The sequence below is a fragment of the Suncus etruscus genome, chromosome 20 (genome assembly GCF_024139225.1).
Source record: "Suncus etruscus isolate mSunEtr1 chromosome 20, mSunEtr1.pri.cur, whole genome shotgun sequence".
Taxonomy (NCBI): Eukaryota; Metazoa; Chordata; class Mammalia; order Eulipotyphla; family Soricidae; genus Suncus; species Suncus etruscus.
Genome location: NC_064867.1, coordinates 12,543,116 through 12,561,659, shown reverse-complemented (window position 1 = coordinate 12,561,659; position 18,544 = coordinate 12,543,116). Strand labels below are relative to the sequence as shown.

At 39.7% G+C, this 18,544-nt stretch overlaps 1 protein-coding gene across 3 annotated transcripts in view; it reads left to right on the top strand.

Annotated features, from left to right (window-relative positions):
- Window positions 1–1,552: 1,552 nt before the first annotated feature.
- Window positions 1,553–18,544, top strand: part of CMC1 (C-X9-C motif containing 1) — an 87,236-nt gene continuing 70,244 nt past the window's right edge. For all 3 annotated transcript variants that reach the window (XM_049766080.1, XM_049766081.1, XM_049766079.1), the window contains exon 1: window positions 1,553–1,588. In XM_049766080.1, the coding sequence (XP_049622037.1) occupies window positions 1,570–1,588 (19 nt within the window). In that variant the 5' untranslated portion in view covers window positions 1,553–1,569. The remainder of the gene's footprint in view (window positions 1,589–18,544) is intronic.

Here is an 18,544-nt window from a genome sequence, read left to right as displayed (position 1 = left end):
CTGTGTGCTTCAAACTGAAGTTCAGTGAAATGCTGGAAATCATTCAAGTCCCAAAACTAGGGGGTCAGGTACAGGCATTCAGGTAGAGCTACTCAGGTCTCTGAGTAAAGCTCTCCAGATTTCTTAACTTTTACCATGATTTTCTTTAACAGATGGGAAGACGCAATATAATTACTTAAGTGCTTGTGTTCTTAAACCTCATTTTATCACCTTAAAAATATTTTACTGGGGGAAAAGAAAAGGAATAATATTCTAAATGAAATCCTTGGGCTCCAGAATAATAGCAGGGATTCCTGAATGGGTTTGATGAGTTTTTAAGTACATTTATAAACTATACAAGGAACAGAGAACCCGGTTTGGCTACTGGCTGAGCAGACCATTAATTCTTTACCTTGGCACCTCAACCTACAGCTGTAACCAGGGCCCTTATGCCCAAATAGGCCCTTAAACGGAAGACCTGCTGAGCAGAGACCCACTTTCCCAGCCCTGCTCAACTGCTTGGGCTTTTCTGCCAACTGACCAGGCGGAAGCAGCAGCAGGGGAGGAGGGTCCGCAGGTAGGTGGGGAGGGGATCATTTTGAAAGCCTTAAACCCCTCGCAGGGAAGCAGCAGCTGCTCCTTGTTTTCCCAACATCTGTCCCATCTGGCCTGAGACGCGCCTCGGCCTTTAGCATCCCCAGCTCACACGGGCAGGCGAGGAAGCCTTTATGAAAGCTGACCCAAAGGGGAGGTGAGTGGTTAGGAACCTGATGGCCACCCACAGTCTCTCCCACAGCGAAGGGAAGGGGCGATTGGGATTCTTTTGCAAGATGATTGCAAGAAGATTAGCACCTCCAGGTTGTCATTTTCTTGTTGTTGTTTTTTCTTACCAAACATACAACTTTAAGTCGACAGGATTCAAAACGTCTCCCAAATCCGACAGCATGCCCTGAGAATATTATTTCACAACCAGAGATAGCCCAAACACCCAATTTGGGGGGAGTGTGAGGAGGCCCAGAGTATTGATTTGGGGACAAAAATAATACTGCACGTATTATGACCACTTCTGATTTTTGTGCTACAACCAGCAGTGCATCTCTTTCTAGGGTGGCTCTGGTTCCATTTAGTTCCATTCAGTCTCATGTGGCCTGCATTAGAGACTTAATTCTTAGCTCCCCCTTCACCAGTAGTTAGAGCTCCTAGCAAGGAGGAAATGCAACATTTATGAATGAACGTCAGCGAAGCCTAAAGAGGGAGGTTGTCACTGTGGACCAAGCCGGCCCCGCCCCTCGGCGAGCGCGGCCACGCCCTTCCAATTAGGCCACGCCCCCTCACAAATTGCTCCTCTCTTTCTCCCCACCCAGGGTTACAGGTCAGGGGGCGGGTCTAGCGGGGTGCGCATGCGCCGCGGGAGGCGGAAGTCGCGAGGAGACCGGAAGCAGGAAGGGCCCGCCTCCCGCGCGAAGGACGGACGCTTCGCTCCTCCTCCGCCAGCGCCGCCGCCTCTTTGCTGCTTCTGCGGGCGGGAAACTCCGGGCGGTCTTCCCGCCCCTCTGTTTGGAGCGGCCCCCCGGCCCTGTGTTCGCCGTGATGGCTCTGGATCCCGCAGGTACGGGAAGAAGCGGGGGTTGTGGAGGTTCCAGGCCGGGGCCCCGACAACAGGCCCTGGTGGACCCCAGATCCTGAGTCCTCTTGCACTCCTGGGGGCGAGGAGCAGGGGCCGCGTTTTTGGGGAGCCCAGGTGCATCCGTGCCTCGCACACCTTTTCCTCTCTGGCCCTGATGCTCCCTCTGCATTGCATTTCCCTTGTGCATTGCATTTCCCTTATGCGTTGCCCTTCTGGATTGCAGAGCCCCTGTCCCACTCGCCCCAAGCATGCATTGGCTTCAACAGGACACACACACACACACACACACACACACACACACACACACACACACACACACACACACACACACACACACACACACACACGGGCAGTGTCCTTTATTTCAACTTGGAAGCTTCCACCCTTCTTTCCTTTGCAGTTTTCAGTGCCCTGTGATTTGATTTCCCTTCTTTCTTAAATGGTAGTTCACCCGAAACGTATTTTCTTCAGGTGATTTCAAAGACCCTAGACTGATGATAGTGTTTCTGAGCTGGAAGTCATGGTTAGAGTAATCGAAAACAGACGCGGGTGAAAGAAAGGCTTCTAGATAGCTGTAGTTTTGGAATTTGACAAATGGGAGGGAAATACTCAATAATTGCCTTTATTTTTTTGTTCTTATAGTCCTGATAATCTTACATCATGTTCAAAGACCACATAGATATTAGAGAGTAAAGTATTTGGATACAACTGAGGTCATTTCATTTGCATCTGAGTGCTGGAGGCTTCTCACAACTTGAGTGTTTAACTTGGTTAAATAACTGTGGAGTCCTCCTTATAGGTCGTGTTTTATTCCAGTGTTAGAAAAAGAAACATTCGTGTACAGATTCTGATCATTGTAGAGAAAAATAAGAAAAATGTGGTGGATGGTGAAGGGAGAACCATTCTACAGAAGTGGACCTGTGAAGAGCTCTATGGGTAAGATCCTTTGAATTGGAATGTGAAGGAATAATGATAGGCCACATTCATGTGAAGAGGTAGGGACAGAATATGCTAGGCGGTGGAAATGGCAAATTCTGGATGAGACAGGGTATGGAAGAGAAGCAAAGGATAGATGGTGGAAGAGAGGGCAGGAGCTAGAAGCTGCAAGACCTCAGTGGCTCAGTTAAGAAGTATTTGGACTTGGGCTTGGAGAGGTATATAGTAGAGCCAGCAGGGAGGATGCTTGCTTTGCTCAGGGTGACCCAAGTTCATTCTCAGCATTCCGTATGGTCCACTGACTACCAGGAGTGATTGCTGAGTGCAGAACCCTGAGTATCAGTAGGTGTGGCCCCAAAAGAGAAAGACAGAGACGCAGAGATACACACACCTGGGAGAGAGGAAGGAAAGGAGGGGAGAGAGCTAGAGCAGAGAGAGAGAGAGAGAATAAGTAATAATTAAAATGGACTTTCTCTGATATACCAGCAGCAGTTAGAGTCTGTTAAAGTGGGCATGTATTATTATATAATTGTGATCTTTGCTACCCTGTCTGTAGCACTACTTTGCTTTGTAGAAGAGAGCTTCAGAGATGATAGTAGTAAGAAAAGATGCATGCATCCACTGCTTGAATGGATCAGAAGAGTACTATGTTGAGCAAAGTTAGAGGAAAGGAACAGACACAGAAAGATTTCTTGTCAAATGCAGGGTATAAAGAAATAGTTGGGGAATAACAAGTCCCCCCAAACAATAGAAACAAAGACCATGAGAATTGTCTTCAGTTAGAAGCTTGCTTCTGGAGTGGGCTGGGGCAGGTTAGGGAAGAGCACAGTGGTGAAAGGCAATGCAGGAGGGCAAAGTTCTTAAAGGAGGTAAAGGTATATATATGCTAACCAGTCAACAACAGCATTAGAAACATAGAGCTTAAAGGGAAGGAAACGTGCCTGCCATAAGAGGTAGGCTGATAGAGGAAGGGAATTGAGACATTGATGGAGGAAAGTGGACACTGGTGAAAGGATTGGTGTTGGAATATTGTACACCTGAAACTCAACCATGATTAATTTTATTACTTGGTAATTCATGGTGATTCCGTAACAAAGAGAGAAATTACAGTAATAATTAAGGCCATCTGCTTTAGTACCCTGTTTCCCCCAAAATAAGAGTGTCTTATATTAATTTTTGCTTCCAGATATGCTCTAGGTTTTATTTTTCAGGAGATGTCTTCTTTTTCCATGAAGAATATGGTACACATTTATTGTTAATGAAAATAAAGGAAATTTATTACCTCTAGAGTATCCGCTAGAGGATCCTCTATCAGAACTCATGTAATATCTGGTAGCTAGACACCAGTTGGGGTGGCCCTAGCAAATTGTTCATGGAAAATTAAGTTTTATTCCGAGACAGAGCCTAGGGAGGGACTTATTTTCAGGGGGATGCCTTATATTTCACCCAAAAGGAAATATGTAAGTAGGTCTTATTTTCAGAGGATGTTTGGGGAAACACGTCTCTTATTTCATTGTATTAGAAAAGCGGAATGGAAAGGATAACTTCTTGATAAGTTTCATAGGAAAAATTGACGAGACCTGCAGTTTCATTGAGGTATAAAATGGAAGGAAGGTAATTTCTAGGCTTTTTACATCAAGTATTGGGTGGATTGTCAAATCTAAGGGCATGATCTTTGGGCATTTTGACAGACACAAGGATGGAAGCAAGATAAATGGAAACTAAAAGCGTACATTTTCCCCTAATTTTTCTCATATGTTTAGATTTTCTAATATTGAATTGAAGACATTTATGTATTTTATTTTATTTATTTTTTAAAAACTCTTCACCAGTGCAACATTCCCATCACCAATATCCCAAGTGTCCCTCCTCCCTACCCCACACCAGCCTGCACTCTAGACAGGTTTTCTATTACCCTCATTCATTTATGTATTTTTATTCCAGCTTCATTTTTGTTTGATTTGTAAGTTGAAGCATAGGTTCATGTTTGATATTCTGCTTTTTTGAGGTCACAGTGATTGGTAATCTCACTGAGCAGAGGTATTTATGTGAGAAAGTTATGCAAATAAGGTTTTTACTGCATGCAGCTCTTGTTTTCTCATTGTTTTATATTGCATTTGTTGACTGAAGTCTTTATAAAAAATTGGTCTTCATTTAACAGAAGCTTTGACTCATTTTTGTAAAGTCCATTTTTTTTCTCTTAAAATTCCTTGAACCCAGGAATTGAGATAATACATGAGTTAAGTTCCTTCCCTGGCATAATAACTCTTAACACCTTATATGGCCCCAAAAAACACTGCTAGGAGTGATCACTGAGCATTGATGCTCTCTCCCAAACTTCTTCTCCCAAACTCTGAACTCAACAACAATATGCAGGTTACTTACTTTTTCTGGGGCATGGGAGGGAGGATAACACACAGCAATGCTCAGGGTTTACTCGTAGCATATGTGTACCAGGGAGAGAGAAGCTGGGTTAGGCATGTGCAAAGCAAGCATTTTACCCATTGTACCTTCTTGTTATACTCCATATTTAATTTTATAAACAGATTTATTTATTTTTTGTTAGTATAGAATAGTCTTAGGATGAAGTCTAGGTTTTTGTTAATGGTTCCAGAAGTTCTGTTCCATCACTATTGTAATTGGTCTTCTGTAACTGGTAGTCTTGGTTTTTGCATAGATCCTAGGATGAAGCCTAGGGTAGACTTTCATTATGCTTCCAGAAGATCTGCTCTGTCTCAGTTGTCAAAGTCAGACCTCTGGAGTTAGAGATCTTGGTTATTGTACAAATCCTAGGCCGAAGCCTAGGCTAGGGTCTTTCTTTTTGGTCTCTGGATAAGTTTTTAAAAAAACTGGTACCTGGATGTGTTCTCAGATACTTAGATTTAATTTGCCTAGGCATCATGCTTAAAAATATGCCATAACTTGTTCAGATATGTAAATAAAAGAGAATCAGTATTCATAACTCTCAGTTTGTTGTTTGTTTGTTTTGTTTTTGGGCCACACCTGGTGACACTCAGGGGTTACTCCTGGCTATGCGCTAAGAAATCACTCCTGGCTTGGGGGACCATATGTTAGTCCTAGGCTAGTCCAAGACGAAGTTCTCCTTTCTTCTTTAGTCATAAGTAAGACCTTTGATTGCATAGTGTACCGTATTTGCCGGCAGATAAGACGACTGGGCATATAAGATGACCCCCTAATTTTGCAGTTAAAAAATAGATTTAGGTCTATATTCACTGTATCAGACAGAATGTTCCTGTGCTACAACTGTATGTACCACAATGAGCCAATCACAATAAGCAAAGGTACAAAGGTTATATATACTGTAATAGACTTCCTCTCTGACTGGCCAATTTGAGCAGGTTTTTGACTGTTGATTCGGTCCAGAACATTGTCTAATTTGCATGCATAAAAAGCCTGCTTGGATTGGCTGAGTTAGAGAGGCGGTCCGAGCAGCCTTGCAGTGATTGGTACAGGATCATTCGTTTGTGGCAATATGCAGACAATTTTAATTTAGCAGCATATTGAAACATTTTTCGGGATATACTCGGCGTATAAGACGACCCCCGGACTTATTTTGTTTCAAAAGTCTTCTTATACGCCGGAAAATACGGTAGTTATTTGCACTATTATGAATCTTATGCATTTTTTCATTCCAAGGTATATATTTTCTTAACCGACACAGGTAAATATTGTAAAAATTTAGTCACATCTAAGTTTGAATACTTGAAGAGTGGTTTATTTTAAATGTATAATCTGTGATTTCTTGTGTTAAAAGTGGTAATGTGAAAGTAGCATTTTCAAAAAGTTAAACCAACTGAAAATACAAATGAACATGTATTAAAGATTTTCTTCTATTTATTAATTAGTGAGGAAAATAGTAATATGTAAAAATAGTCTCAAAAATCATATCTAAGAAGTTGACACATAAACAGCTTCATGAATTACTAGATTAGATTAAGCTTGGTTATTTTACAATAGGGTTAAAAGAAAGGAAAATATTGTAGGGTTATAACTAGTCATTTGAGATTGTCACTTTTACTGGTCTGAAGTTATTTTGCTGTTTGACAAAGTTCTAGAGGTTAACCTAACAAGTTGTAAAACAGCTCATTCCAGATTCCAGGTAATTTTCACGATATTCCCAAATAACAACATAGAGATTTTGGAACATGAAATTTTCATTCCTTGCTTTCTCTAATAAGAGGCATTCTTTCTTCCACCTCACTTCTGGTGGGCTCAGGTCATGGAAGGAACCCAGAACTGCTACATGCAAAGCAAGTGCCCTACCTGCTATATTATTACTCCAGCCCCAATTTATTTTTATAAAATATTTTTAAGATAATGTGGTAGGGACAGACTGATATAAGACTTTGAGGAACATGAATACTATAGGCTGCCATGTTGTAGGTGTACATCAGGAAAGTAATCACATGCCATAAACATGCTATATTCTCTCCCAAATATCAATTACTTTTTCTTCTCAAATTATTTTTTTAGATATCAATGGGAACTTGTACTTGCAGGAAAAATTGTTTTACCAATAAGTGTTGAATGTTAAATTATACCATTTAGGACACAATAATCACAATGCAGAGTACAAGAGTACATCGTATTTCTAAGATCAGCATATTTTCCTGCATAAATGAATTTTATGCATTAATATGCATGCTTGTAAATATTTCTGGCCTTATGTGGGTTAAAGTAATGTGGGTAAAAGAGGAAGTTCTCACCTAGTGATCTGAAGTATCTGAGGTTCAAAATATAGATGCTTTGGAAACTAGGCATGTAGTGTGAAAAGGGCAGTTACAAGCACTGATAGCTGATAGGACAAAGAAGTTGAAAAGACATAGAATTGTGGAATGTTGGTGATATTTAATCCAGATGTCAAGAGGAAAGGGATAATTGTCTTATGCTTTCTGTACTTTGGATTATAATTGAGCTTATAATTTTTTTGATTTTACTGATTGACCTAATATTTGATACTTAATTTCTTTTGAAGAGTTTTTTTTTTTTTGTTTTTTTTTTCTGGTGACAGATAGTTCTTCATCCAATGAAGCCCATTTATTTTATTTTCTGATACACAAATGAGAACTGAGTTTTGGATTATACTTGTTTAAAGTGATACTTATGAAACAATGTTACAGACTAAAGTTTGTTTCCACTCTTAGCATAACTGTGGAAGCTCACATTAAGTTTGTTGAGATCTTAAGTAGGTCACTGTTGATATAATGGCAGTTGGACTTGGACACGACCCTTGGATACGCCTGTTGGACATCCTTATGCTAGGTATAAAGGAAAAAACCTTGGATCTTTGCAGGGGGATCTAGGATAGTGACTAGAGTTGGGCCTGCTGGCCTGCGGGTGGTGGTGGTGATGGGATAATAACAGAGATAAAGCTTTGTTTTTGGTCACACCCTGCAGCACTCAGGGGTTACTCCTGGCTCCATGCTCAGAAATCACTCCTGGCAGGCTCGGGGGACCATATGGGATGCCGGGATTTGAACCCATGACCTTCTGCATGAAAGGCAAACCCCTTACCTCCATGCTATCTCTCTGACCCAGAGATAAAGCTTTGGTGAGATGCTGCCTGCTTTGTATCTATCCCTTTTTCTTTTCTTTTTTGAACCTGGGCTTCCCCCACCATTACCACCACCGCCACCTCTGGCCAGTGAATTTCCATCTGTCTCTCAGAAACTCCAGGGTAGGGTAGGGTGGGTGGTCCTTACCTATAGTTGGCATCCTTGGGTGGGCATGAGGCCCCACCCAGCAACCAGGCCAGTGAGACTAGTAGCTCAGGCTCCTGTGAGACTAGTAGCACCTGTCCTTGGCAGCCTTGGGCCTCTGCAGCCTTGTAGCAGCCAAGCAGCAGGCTGACTTGAAGCCTGCAGGTAACTGGCAGCAAGGGATTTCTACAAAATTTGGGACTTTGTCACGAAAGATTTGGGGCCTGGGTTATATAGTCTGGGCCCTGCCGTTTTATCAGTGTCCTTGATTATTTCATCTGCATGGACCTCTACTGTATTTCTGAAATGGCATGAAAAAATCCTTGTTGAGGGCTGTTAGGAATAATACAGGACATTCATTGCCCTTATTGTAAGGTTTTATAGCAGAAACAGCTTGCATTATTGGGGGAGACCTCTCTTTACTCTGATATTTTTTTCTTTGTGTGTGTTTCTTGGTCCAGGTATGACTTCAAGGGAAGGTGAAAGGAACTGTGATTTTCACTATCTTAATTTTCTTTTTTTTTTCTTTTTTTTTTTTTTTTTTTTTTTGATTTTTTAGGTCACACCCGGCGTTGCTCAGGGGTTACTCCTGGCTGTCTGCTCAGAAATAGCTCCTGGCAGGCACGGGGGACCATATGGGACACCGGGATTCGAACCAATCACCTTTGGTCCTGGATCGGCTGCTTGCAAGGCAAACACCGCTATGCTATCTCTCCGGGCCCTATCTTAATTTTCTTAGTCTGCACCGACCTTGCCCTTTGCCCCTTTCCATTTTGTGCTATCATAGTAGCAAGAAGATGTGAACGAACAGTCTGGGCAGATTGTGACTTTCAAACCACAGCGTTCAGATATCTGTCCTGTAGAGCAGTCTCACAACCTCTTTTCTGAGCATGGCCCCTTTCTAACCTCATTTTCTACCTGTGGCCCCTCTATTTTACTGGCTGACCCTCTAGCTCTGTATTATGGCTCTCCATTTATACTATTTTCCCCTGGCCTTCTTAGAATATCCTGGGTGCCCACAGTTGCCATATAGCCCCAACTTGAGAAATTCTGCTTTAAATAATTGGTCTATTTAAGCTTTCTGGTGTGATAGAATGATTGAGAACCCATCTGTTAAAGAATCCTTTCTTTCGAGAAAAGGAAGATAAACAGTAGAAACTTGCTCCTGAGAACAGTGATAAATTACTACAAACATTTTTCTTCCAGTAAACAGTAGCATCTTCAGGAGCAAATAACTATAAAAGATTTTTTAAAAAAAGATTTCCAAGTAAAAACCAAATTATTTAGATTAAAACATTTTCATTATTGAACATGTATACCTTATTTTTCTACTTTTTTCCTTGGGAAAATTCTGTTAGATTCTGATTTGCCTCCCCATTTTCTTTATGGATTCATAACAAGTGTGATTGTCTATAGCCTTATAATCTAGTGCTTCCCCGTATTGCAGGAACATGTGCATCTCAAAGCAAAATCTGAGCTAACAAATTCAGCCATTTTGAAAAAGGTGAAAATTGACTTTCAGGTGATGATAGAATGTCGAGAAGTTAAAGCTTTGGAAATTTTCTGGTGGTATTCTGATTCTTTATTTCAGAATAAATTCATGTGCCTATGTCATGGAAAACTGAAAATTCGTTATTTTTTAACAGACTCATGCCAATGTATTATATATGCACCGTGTGACATTGAATTTTTTGAGTTATAAATGCCATGTTTATATTTGTAGTGTGGCATTTAATTTGAAATACATATGTAAATTATAGCTATCTTAATGGAATCTAATGTGATATGTTACAAAATCAGAGAATATTTTTTCTTTTTTTTTTTTTTGTTTTTTTGGGGGGCCACACCTGTTTGATGCTCAGGGGTTACTCCTGGCTAAGTGCTCAGAAATCGCCCCTGGCTTGGGGGAACCATATGGGATGCTGGGGGATCGAACCGCAGTCCTTCCTTGGCTAGCGCTTGCAAGGCAGACACCTTACCTCTAGTGCCACCTCACCGGCCCCAAAATCAGAGAATATTTTTAACTTTATTTTTGTTTATTGGTTTTGGGCCCATACCCAGCAGTGCTCATTCAAGACTTACTCCTGTTTTTGCACTCAAGGATCACTTCCCTTTTGGGGTTCAGGAAACCATATCGGATGATGGGGTTCAAACTTAGGTAAACCTAGGTTGGCCCTGTGTAAGACAAGTACTCTACCCATTGTACTATATTACTTTGGCCCTTGCAATATATGTATTTTTTAGTCTAACATTACTTAGGAAAAATGAAAAATATTTTTGTGATTTTAGAGTTGTTAAAATATATTTATTTTTTAATTTATTTATGAAGATGTAGTTAAGTATTATTGAAGTGTGATATGTATTCAGAGAACTTTTTTCACACAACTAAAATAATTATTTTATTTTATTTTTTATTAAATCACCATGAGGTACAGAGTTAAAAAGTTTTGATAGTTGAGGTTTCGTCATACTATGTTCCAACATCTGTCATTTGACTCTAGAACTGTTTCTTTTTTTCCTTTCTTTCTTTTTTTTTGGTTTTTGGTTTTTGGGCCACACCGAGTGATGCTCAGGGGTTACTACTAGTTATGAGCTCAGAAATCGCTCCTGGCTCAGGGGACCATATGGGACGCTGGAATATTGAACCGATCCATCCTAGGTCAGCTGTATGCTAGGCAAATGCCCTACTGCTGCACCACTGCTCTGGCCCCAAGAACTGTTTCTTAAAATTGTGTTAGTTATGTAAGACCACTGTAAGATAGGTAGGTCAAAGGAGACACATTACTAATAGTTTGAAAGTCTGTTAAAGCTAGATTAAAACTGATTTCCCTGGTCAACCCTGGAGGCCTCTCTGAGCATCTGGCTTTGTTCCCTCACACCCTTGAGCATTACTAGGATAGCATGAACATTGTCTCCCATCTCTAGATCCAGGCACCCTCAGGCCCTGGAATTGAAATGCTAGCTAGCCAAGTTGCTTGAGAATCTTTCGGAAGGAACTGGGAACTTCCTGAGCAGCAATTTGGAGTCTTTCTTTATATCACCAAAGCACAGTTACATACTGTGTCATGTAACTGAGATGGTTAATAAATAACCTGCAAATCTGTTGAGAATTCTATTTTTTCTTAAATAAATTCTTTAATTGAATTACCATGAAATAGTACAATTGCAAGGTTGTTCATGATTATCAATCACACAGTTTTCAACACCTTTTACATTTCCTGCCACAAATGTCCCCAGTACCCATCCCCCCATCTTTCCCTCTGGCAGCTTTTGAGAATTCTTATACTCCAGTTTTTAGCAGAAAAAATTGTTGACTCCTGGTCCAAGCATTGAAAAATGGGATAAAGTATAGTAATGAATACATACATGGAACATTTTTATATCATTATTTTGAAACTTTTGATGAAATGGATGGTTTCCTTAAGCACTACAAACTTGGCATGTGATATCAAGGCTGCTAAAATAAAAAGAGCCACAAACTTGGGCTGGAGCGATAGCACCAGCAGGAAGGGCATTTGCCTCACCCATGATCCACCTTGATCCCTGATACTCTCTATGGTCCCCCGAGCCTGTTAGGGGTTATTTCTGAGCACAGAGCCAGGAGTAACCTTTGAGTACTTCTGTGTATGGTCCAAAACGCAAAAGAAAAAAAAAAAAGAAAAGGAAAAAAACCCATAAACTTAGTAACTGCAGTACAATGGACACAGGAATAAATAAAATTCTCTTACACAGTAAAGCAATAGTTAAAACTCTGCTGAACATAGACATTTGTAAAAGCCAGGCCCTGATAGGTATTGCAGTATTCCTCAGTAATCTGAAAAACAGCTAGTGGAATAGTCACACGTGTATATGGCTTCATAGATTATGTATTTTTTGCATATCTGTACATACAAGATATTAAAAATTTGAAATTTCAGCAGAGTACTTTGAAATTTGTGGTTATGAGTAGTTTTGTCATCCTTTTTGGGGGTGAGTAGGTGGTGCTCCCAAGCAGTGCTATTTGGGCCCAGGGGCCACTTACAGTCATTTTTTAGCTAGTGGTCACATGACTTAATGTGAGTGCCTGAGGGTATAGTGCTTTGCTAGGGAAGTGCTGGCCTTAGGACAGCATGCAAGGCAAACGCCCTAGTGCTGTGCTATCGCTCCAGCCCCTTTTCAACAAAAATTTTGATTCATTTATATTTGAATATATCTGAAGATTGGTTTCTTGCTATTTCTCAATTGGGCTTTTTGTTTTCAATTTGGGGCTATTTTGAATAATGCTTCTACACATAAACTTGTATACATTGTTTATAGATAAATATATTCACTTATCTATCTTGGGTAGGTTAATATTTCAGAGTGTAAAATAGGTTGGTTGGGTGTATATTTAGTTTTATAAATTAGCAGGCAGTTCCAAAGACATTTATCATTTCACACTCCCACCACCAGTTGCTCTACATTTCTCCCCAACATTTGGTGTTGTCAGTGTTTTTAATTATAGTCATTCTGGTGGTGTGAAATGATATCATGGGTTTTATTTGCAGTTCTTAGTGGCTAATGGCTTTTGAGTATTGCTTCATATCTTTATTTCTATTTACAATATATATATATATATATATATATTTGATTGGCTGTACAACCCCTTTACCTTTTTTCGGTTAGATTATATTTTTGCTATTGAAGTATGGTTCTTTATAAAATTTGAATCTGAGTTTCATATACACAAACTAGTGAACAATTATCTTGGTTTGTGGCTTGATGAATAGTAGGTCTTATATATGAGGAATATATCACTTTATTTTGTTTTAGATATCAGTCTTACCTCTAAGAAATACCTTTGTCTTAGTGAATTGTAGGATCTCTGTTTAAACATTTCTATTAAAAAAATTTTTTTTTACAAGTCGTTCACAGTTGTATTTCAGTAACCTAGTGACAGTGAATTAGGCCCCTTCCCACACCAGTGTTGACCTCCCTCTGCCATAGTTCCCAGCATGCATCCAATACTTCCATCCTTAGCCCCCTAGACTGCTAGCATAACCCCATTTGTGTAAAGCTTGTTATAGTTTGGGTCTCTTGATTCGGTTTTCTTTGACTTTGGTTTGGTCTGACCATTTTTCATTTCTACTCAATGCTCCTGAGACTGTTTGACCCTTGGGTCTCACCCACTTTTATTTTCCCCTTTTTTTCTGTTTGTAGGGGGACAAATGTGAAGCAGAATCAGATGATTCAAAAACATTTCTATTTTTATGTTGAGGTTATAATACATGGTAAATTGATTTTGGGGGTTATTTTGTAGTAGGGGTTCAGACATTTTTGTTCATATTTATCGACATCCACCACCGATTAGCTTTGGTTGATTTATCAAGATAGGTAAGATTGTATATATGTGGAAATATTTGTGGAATCTATTCTATTCTATTTGTTTATTTTAATTATATCATACCAGTGTAGCTGTTGTAGCATTGTAATAGGACTTGGAATCATGTAACTTAATGTGTTTATATATATTCTTTTTAATGATGTTTTGACTGGGATTCCTTGCTCCATCATATGTAACTTAAAGTTTTTTTCCCTTAAAATCTTATTTTGAAATAAAAAATACAAATTGCAAAATAGAGCAGAATTTTTATGTACCTTTTGCCCCTTTTTCTGAAATGATGATGTCTGATGTAAATGATGCCGGAGAAGTCAGGTCCCAAGATGTAGAAGTCACTGGCAAGGTCAGAGTCACTGTTAAGGTTTGTTATGCACAAAAAATAGAGAAGGGCTAGATAATGGTTGTGCTAGATTGTCTTCTTCTAGAGGTGGGAACCCCAGATCAGAGCTTAACCCGTAGTGTTAAAAATGGCTGTTATTTTGCATAGCACAGTAAAAGCCGGGATAAAAACTTTTAAACTAGATTAGATTTAGAACAGGGTAGCCTTTCCCAGGAAATATCTGGTTACACATTTCATCTGCAGGCTTCAGTCCAGTCTTTAGTTTGTCTGACCCAAGAGGATTCTTCTCGGTCCTGGGAAAAGTAAAAGGATCTCTCTCCATCTTCTTTATGGTGGCTGTTGATGACAGACATTGCAGTGGGCTCTCACAAGCCTCCAGGACATCATGAAGGATGCCTGGGTTTGCAAGTCATTGCCAGGGTGGTTCAAAGCCTGTCCCTGGATTCCTCTTTGTCAGGGTGGCACAAGACCTGTCCTTGGTTCCGATGATGGGACTCAAAGTTTAGGGGTGTGTGGCATATCTCAGAGTAACTGAAGCTTGAGTCAAGTCAATATGACAAATGTTCAGGTGAAAAGGCCCACCTGCAAGCAGATAATTTTTTGAGTTCCTGTCCCTAATAATCAGGAACTCCTGTCTTAGATAAGATTTCTCCATTTTACTTGGTCTGTGTAAAAAATAGAAAGGATAATGGCACAAAGTACTGTTGGAGCACCAGGGGACTATGGCTAGGTTGTAGTTGATGTCATTATAATTCCTGATACATAGGTCAACAACAACAATGCTTCCCAAGAAATACATTAAAAAAATACGTATATTCCCTATATTTTGCTGAACAGGTCTAAACGAGCAATACTGTTTCCAAAATAAAGAAATGCACATGAGGAAATATATATAAAGTAGTACACATATTCCCCTGGTTTGTTGATTAAGTCAGCAGTTGGTAGAATCTGTAATGCTGCTTCAGTTTATGAGGTGATTTGTCAATTGATGGCTGAGATCAGTCCCATTTGAAAAGCCTATCCTGGTCATGAGTGGCAATCCATGGTGATGAGAGGCTGAAAAGGTGCGGGGGCAGGGGTTGAGTGTGTGGGAGTCGGGTGATGTTCTAGGGCACTAGGGGTGTTGAGCTTAGTGGCAAAGGGGTTTAGTAGGAAAAGCAACAAGTCTGGAGTAAGTGAGCATAGAGAAACAATAGAAAAGGTTTTGCTGAATGGCAGGTGTGGGAGGGGAAATGTAGAAGAGCTATGTACAGCAGACACATTATGTACAACACATACTGACATTAGGCTAACATAAAGGTGGTCACCACAAAACACACACATAGTTGTTGAATCAATAGGTGTACAACTGACTCATCTCGGGTGGTAAATGCGTCAAAGTCTTTCATAAATATAAAGCTGGCAAATAAGGTGTCGAGGATAATTTAGACTTATCTGTAAAAGCGTCCTAGGTTAGGTTTGAGTACATTCATACTGTAAACCAGTCGGCTTTTCCATATCCTGTCCTAAGCATATCACAAAAACTTATTTCATAAATTGTTAGGCATCCTTTAATGACCACTGTAATAAGAGTTAAGAGCACTGAGCACATTCGTGCAAGTCCAGAGCGCTCCAATTTTTTTCTCCATGAATTGTTGCTTTAGGACCTATTGAAATATAGAAGAGGATATAAGCTGGTGAAGATTTCACAGAAGAGGTAGGAATATCCAAAACTTTGTGATCATCAAACTTAAACCAGCATTATATCACTGCATCTTTACAGTAGGCTGTGTAGTGACCTTTATCTATTTCTCTATAATGATTCAAAACAGAAAATAAGTTGTATTTCTCAGAGTTGTTCTTAGAATCAATAACATACTATGACAAGTCAAAGGTTTCTAAGGGGAATTCCACACAGGCCTAATTTTTGCTTCTGCCTGTCCTAGTAGGAAAAGCGTTTCAGTTGTATTAAAAGCACAGGTGGTAATTTCCAAATTTTTGTCTTAGAGAATCCCACTGCACTCTGCAGTGAATGCAAAAAGACCCATTATTGTCTGTCAGATTTTACTGTTTGGGAAATAAGTTGAGGCAATTCTGTAATGTACATTTAATTGTGGATGCTAATGGCAGAGATAGATGCAAGAACACCTCAAATGTTCAACACTTTTTGTGACAGGTGAGGCACTGGATTGTAGATTTGAACTGGTCTTGAAAAAAGTGTAAAACTAATAGACTCCTTGGGCTGCTTGTATCTGCCAATCATGCTCTGCAGCTTTTAAGTTACTGAGATGATTATTATTTTTCTCTCTGTCTTTTCTATCAGCTTTATTCAGGTCTTCATGGAGACCATTTATCAAAAATAGAAGTAGTTCATATGAATTTTGTTGGTCATGCCCAGCAAATTGGTCATTGATCTTCCAATGGTTATCTTAAAGTCTTTTGGTCTGATATGTTTGTTCTGCCCACAGAGCTTACATAATTTTGCCAAATTCTTCTGCCACTTTACCTTTATGTCCCAACGGATTTGACTTGTTAACATCCTTGTAATAGTTTTTGTTAAAATAATCAGCCAAACATGGAGCATTGCACAGGCATGTAACAAATGTCTCCTAAATTATGCAGCCCAGTAAGTGCTGGACCAGTTTCCTCTAAAACAGAATTGGAATTCTGAATCTGGTTACTCTTAATCCCTGTAATCTCTGTCTTAATGTGGTATGTTGGCTTGTTGTTCTAATTACCTGTTGGGGTTGTTATTGGTTTCCTTTTCTCTTTCTCTTGGCAGTTTGTGTTGGATTTGGGAAGGAGCAGAAACTCTTCAGCTTGGAGGGTTCTTTATCCCTTTTAGCAGGAAACTGTAGCTTGGTTTCATCATTTGTGAGAATTCTGTTTCTGATAAGGCATAATGGGACCCAAGGTTTCTTTTTTGTTTGTTTGTTTTTGTTTTTGGGTGATACCCGGCAGCTCTCAGGGGCTACTCCTGGCTCTACACTCAGAAATTGCTCCTGGTATACTCATGGGATCATATGGAATGCCAGGATTTGAACCACCATCCTTCTTGGTGGGCCTGCATTATCCTTGTGATCTTCTCAGGTTCCTAATCAGGCGCCCTTTGTAAATGACACTGGTGGGGCCAGAGCTCAAGTAGTCACTGGATCAGAGTAGCTGGTGTGGTTGAATCCTGGGCAAGTAGAGCACTCACAAAGAAGCATTCACCAGCCAGTTCTGGAGAGTAACTTGGTTTATTGTAGGTGGGAAGTAGACATTTATATTAGGGGAGAACAGGTTGTGGACTTCCTGTCAACCAATTAGGTAGGATGTGATAGGGGATTAAATCAGGGTGTGTGCTTCTGTGTTTAGGGAAGACAGGGTAAGGGGATTAGGGATTGCAGGGTGTGTGCTTAAGGTGATTAGCTGTAGTCTGATGTGCATGTGATAATGGCTTCATTGGAAAAAAGTTATTGGGGAAAGAAGAATCATTACATTAGATTCTTTTAATGTATAAAATCCATTTCTGTGTGTAGTATATCATAGCAAATATATCTATGACATTTACATTTCATTGGGACCAGATAGAGAAAAATGTCTGAAAAAGTTTCTTTGCAGGGAGAAATAAAAAACGATTAGGACACTGCTCAAATTGAATGTCACTGAGGAAACAAAGGTGTTAGCATTAGTCTGTTATGCTATTAGATGTGGTTGAAGTAAATAAATAGCTTATTGAATATTACTGATGTTTATATGCAAGTCATGTATGTTTTTATTTTATTATTATATTTGATTACTTGAGTAACATCATAGTCAGCACATAGTTCTGTTACCACAAAGACAGTTCCTCCTGTTAGCCCTTATTAATCACACTATTTCTCACTTTTCCTATAGGTAATCAATGATTTTTTAATGATAATTTTGTCACATTAAGAATATCATTTAATTCTTTGTATGTGCAACCCAACTACAATCATGTATGTAATCATGGTGGTTAAATAAAGAAGAAAAAAAAGAAGTGAGGCCTGAGTGATTAAAAAAAGAATATAATATAAATAGAAACTTCTTATATAACTGAGATTATTTTCTCATCTATCACAGTGAATCCTTTGAGTTCTGTGCAAGATGTTGCTGCTGTTGTATGTTAGTAGCTCATTCTATAATTGACTAATATTTCATTGTCTGGGCCATTGTTTAATTCACTTATGTGTTGAAAGAACTATTTTCAGTTTCATGCTCTGATGTAATCCACAGATAAATTAATTCTCAGAGTCAATTTTTGTGTTTAGATGGACCTATAGGTGATACTTCCTTGCAACTTTATTAATCACTGTTGGATCTCCTCACTTCCAACAGATTTAGACAATTCTTTGTTCTTTCATTGCTGATTTTCTTTTCCCCTCCCTCCCTCCCTCCCTCCCTCCCTCCCTCCCTCCCTCCCTCCCTCCCTTCCTCCCTCCCTCCCTTCCTTCCTTCCTTCCTTCCTTCCTTCCTTCCTTCCTTCCTTCCTTCCTTCCTTCCTTCCTTCCTTCCTTCCTTCCTTCCTTCCTTCCTTCCTTCCTAATGATGCCCTTTTCATCCTTTCTACAACTATTGTATTTTACAACTGCCTATGGCCA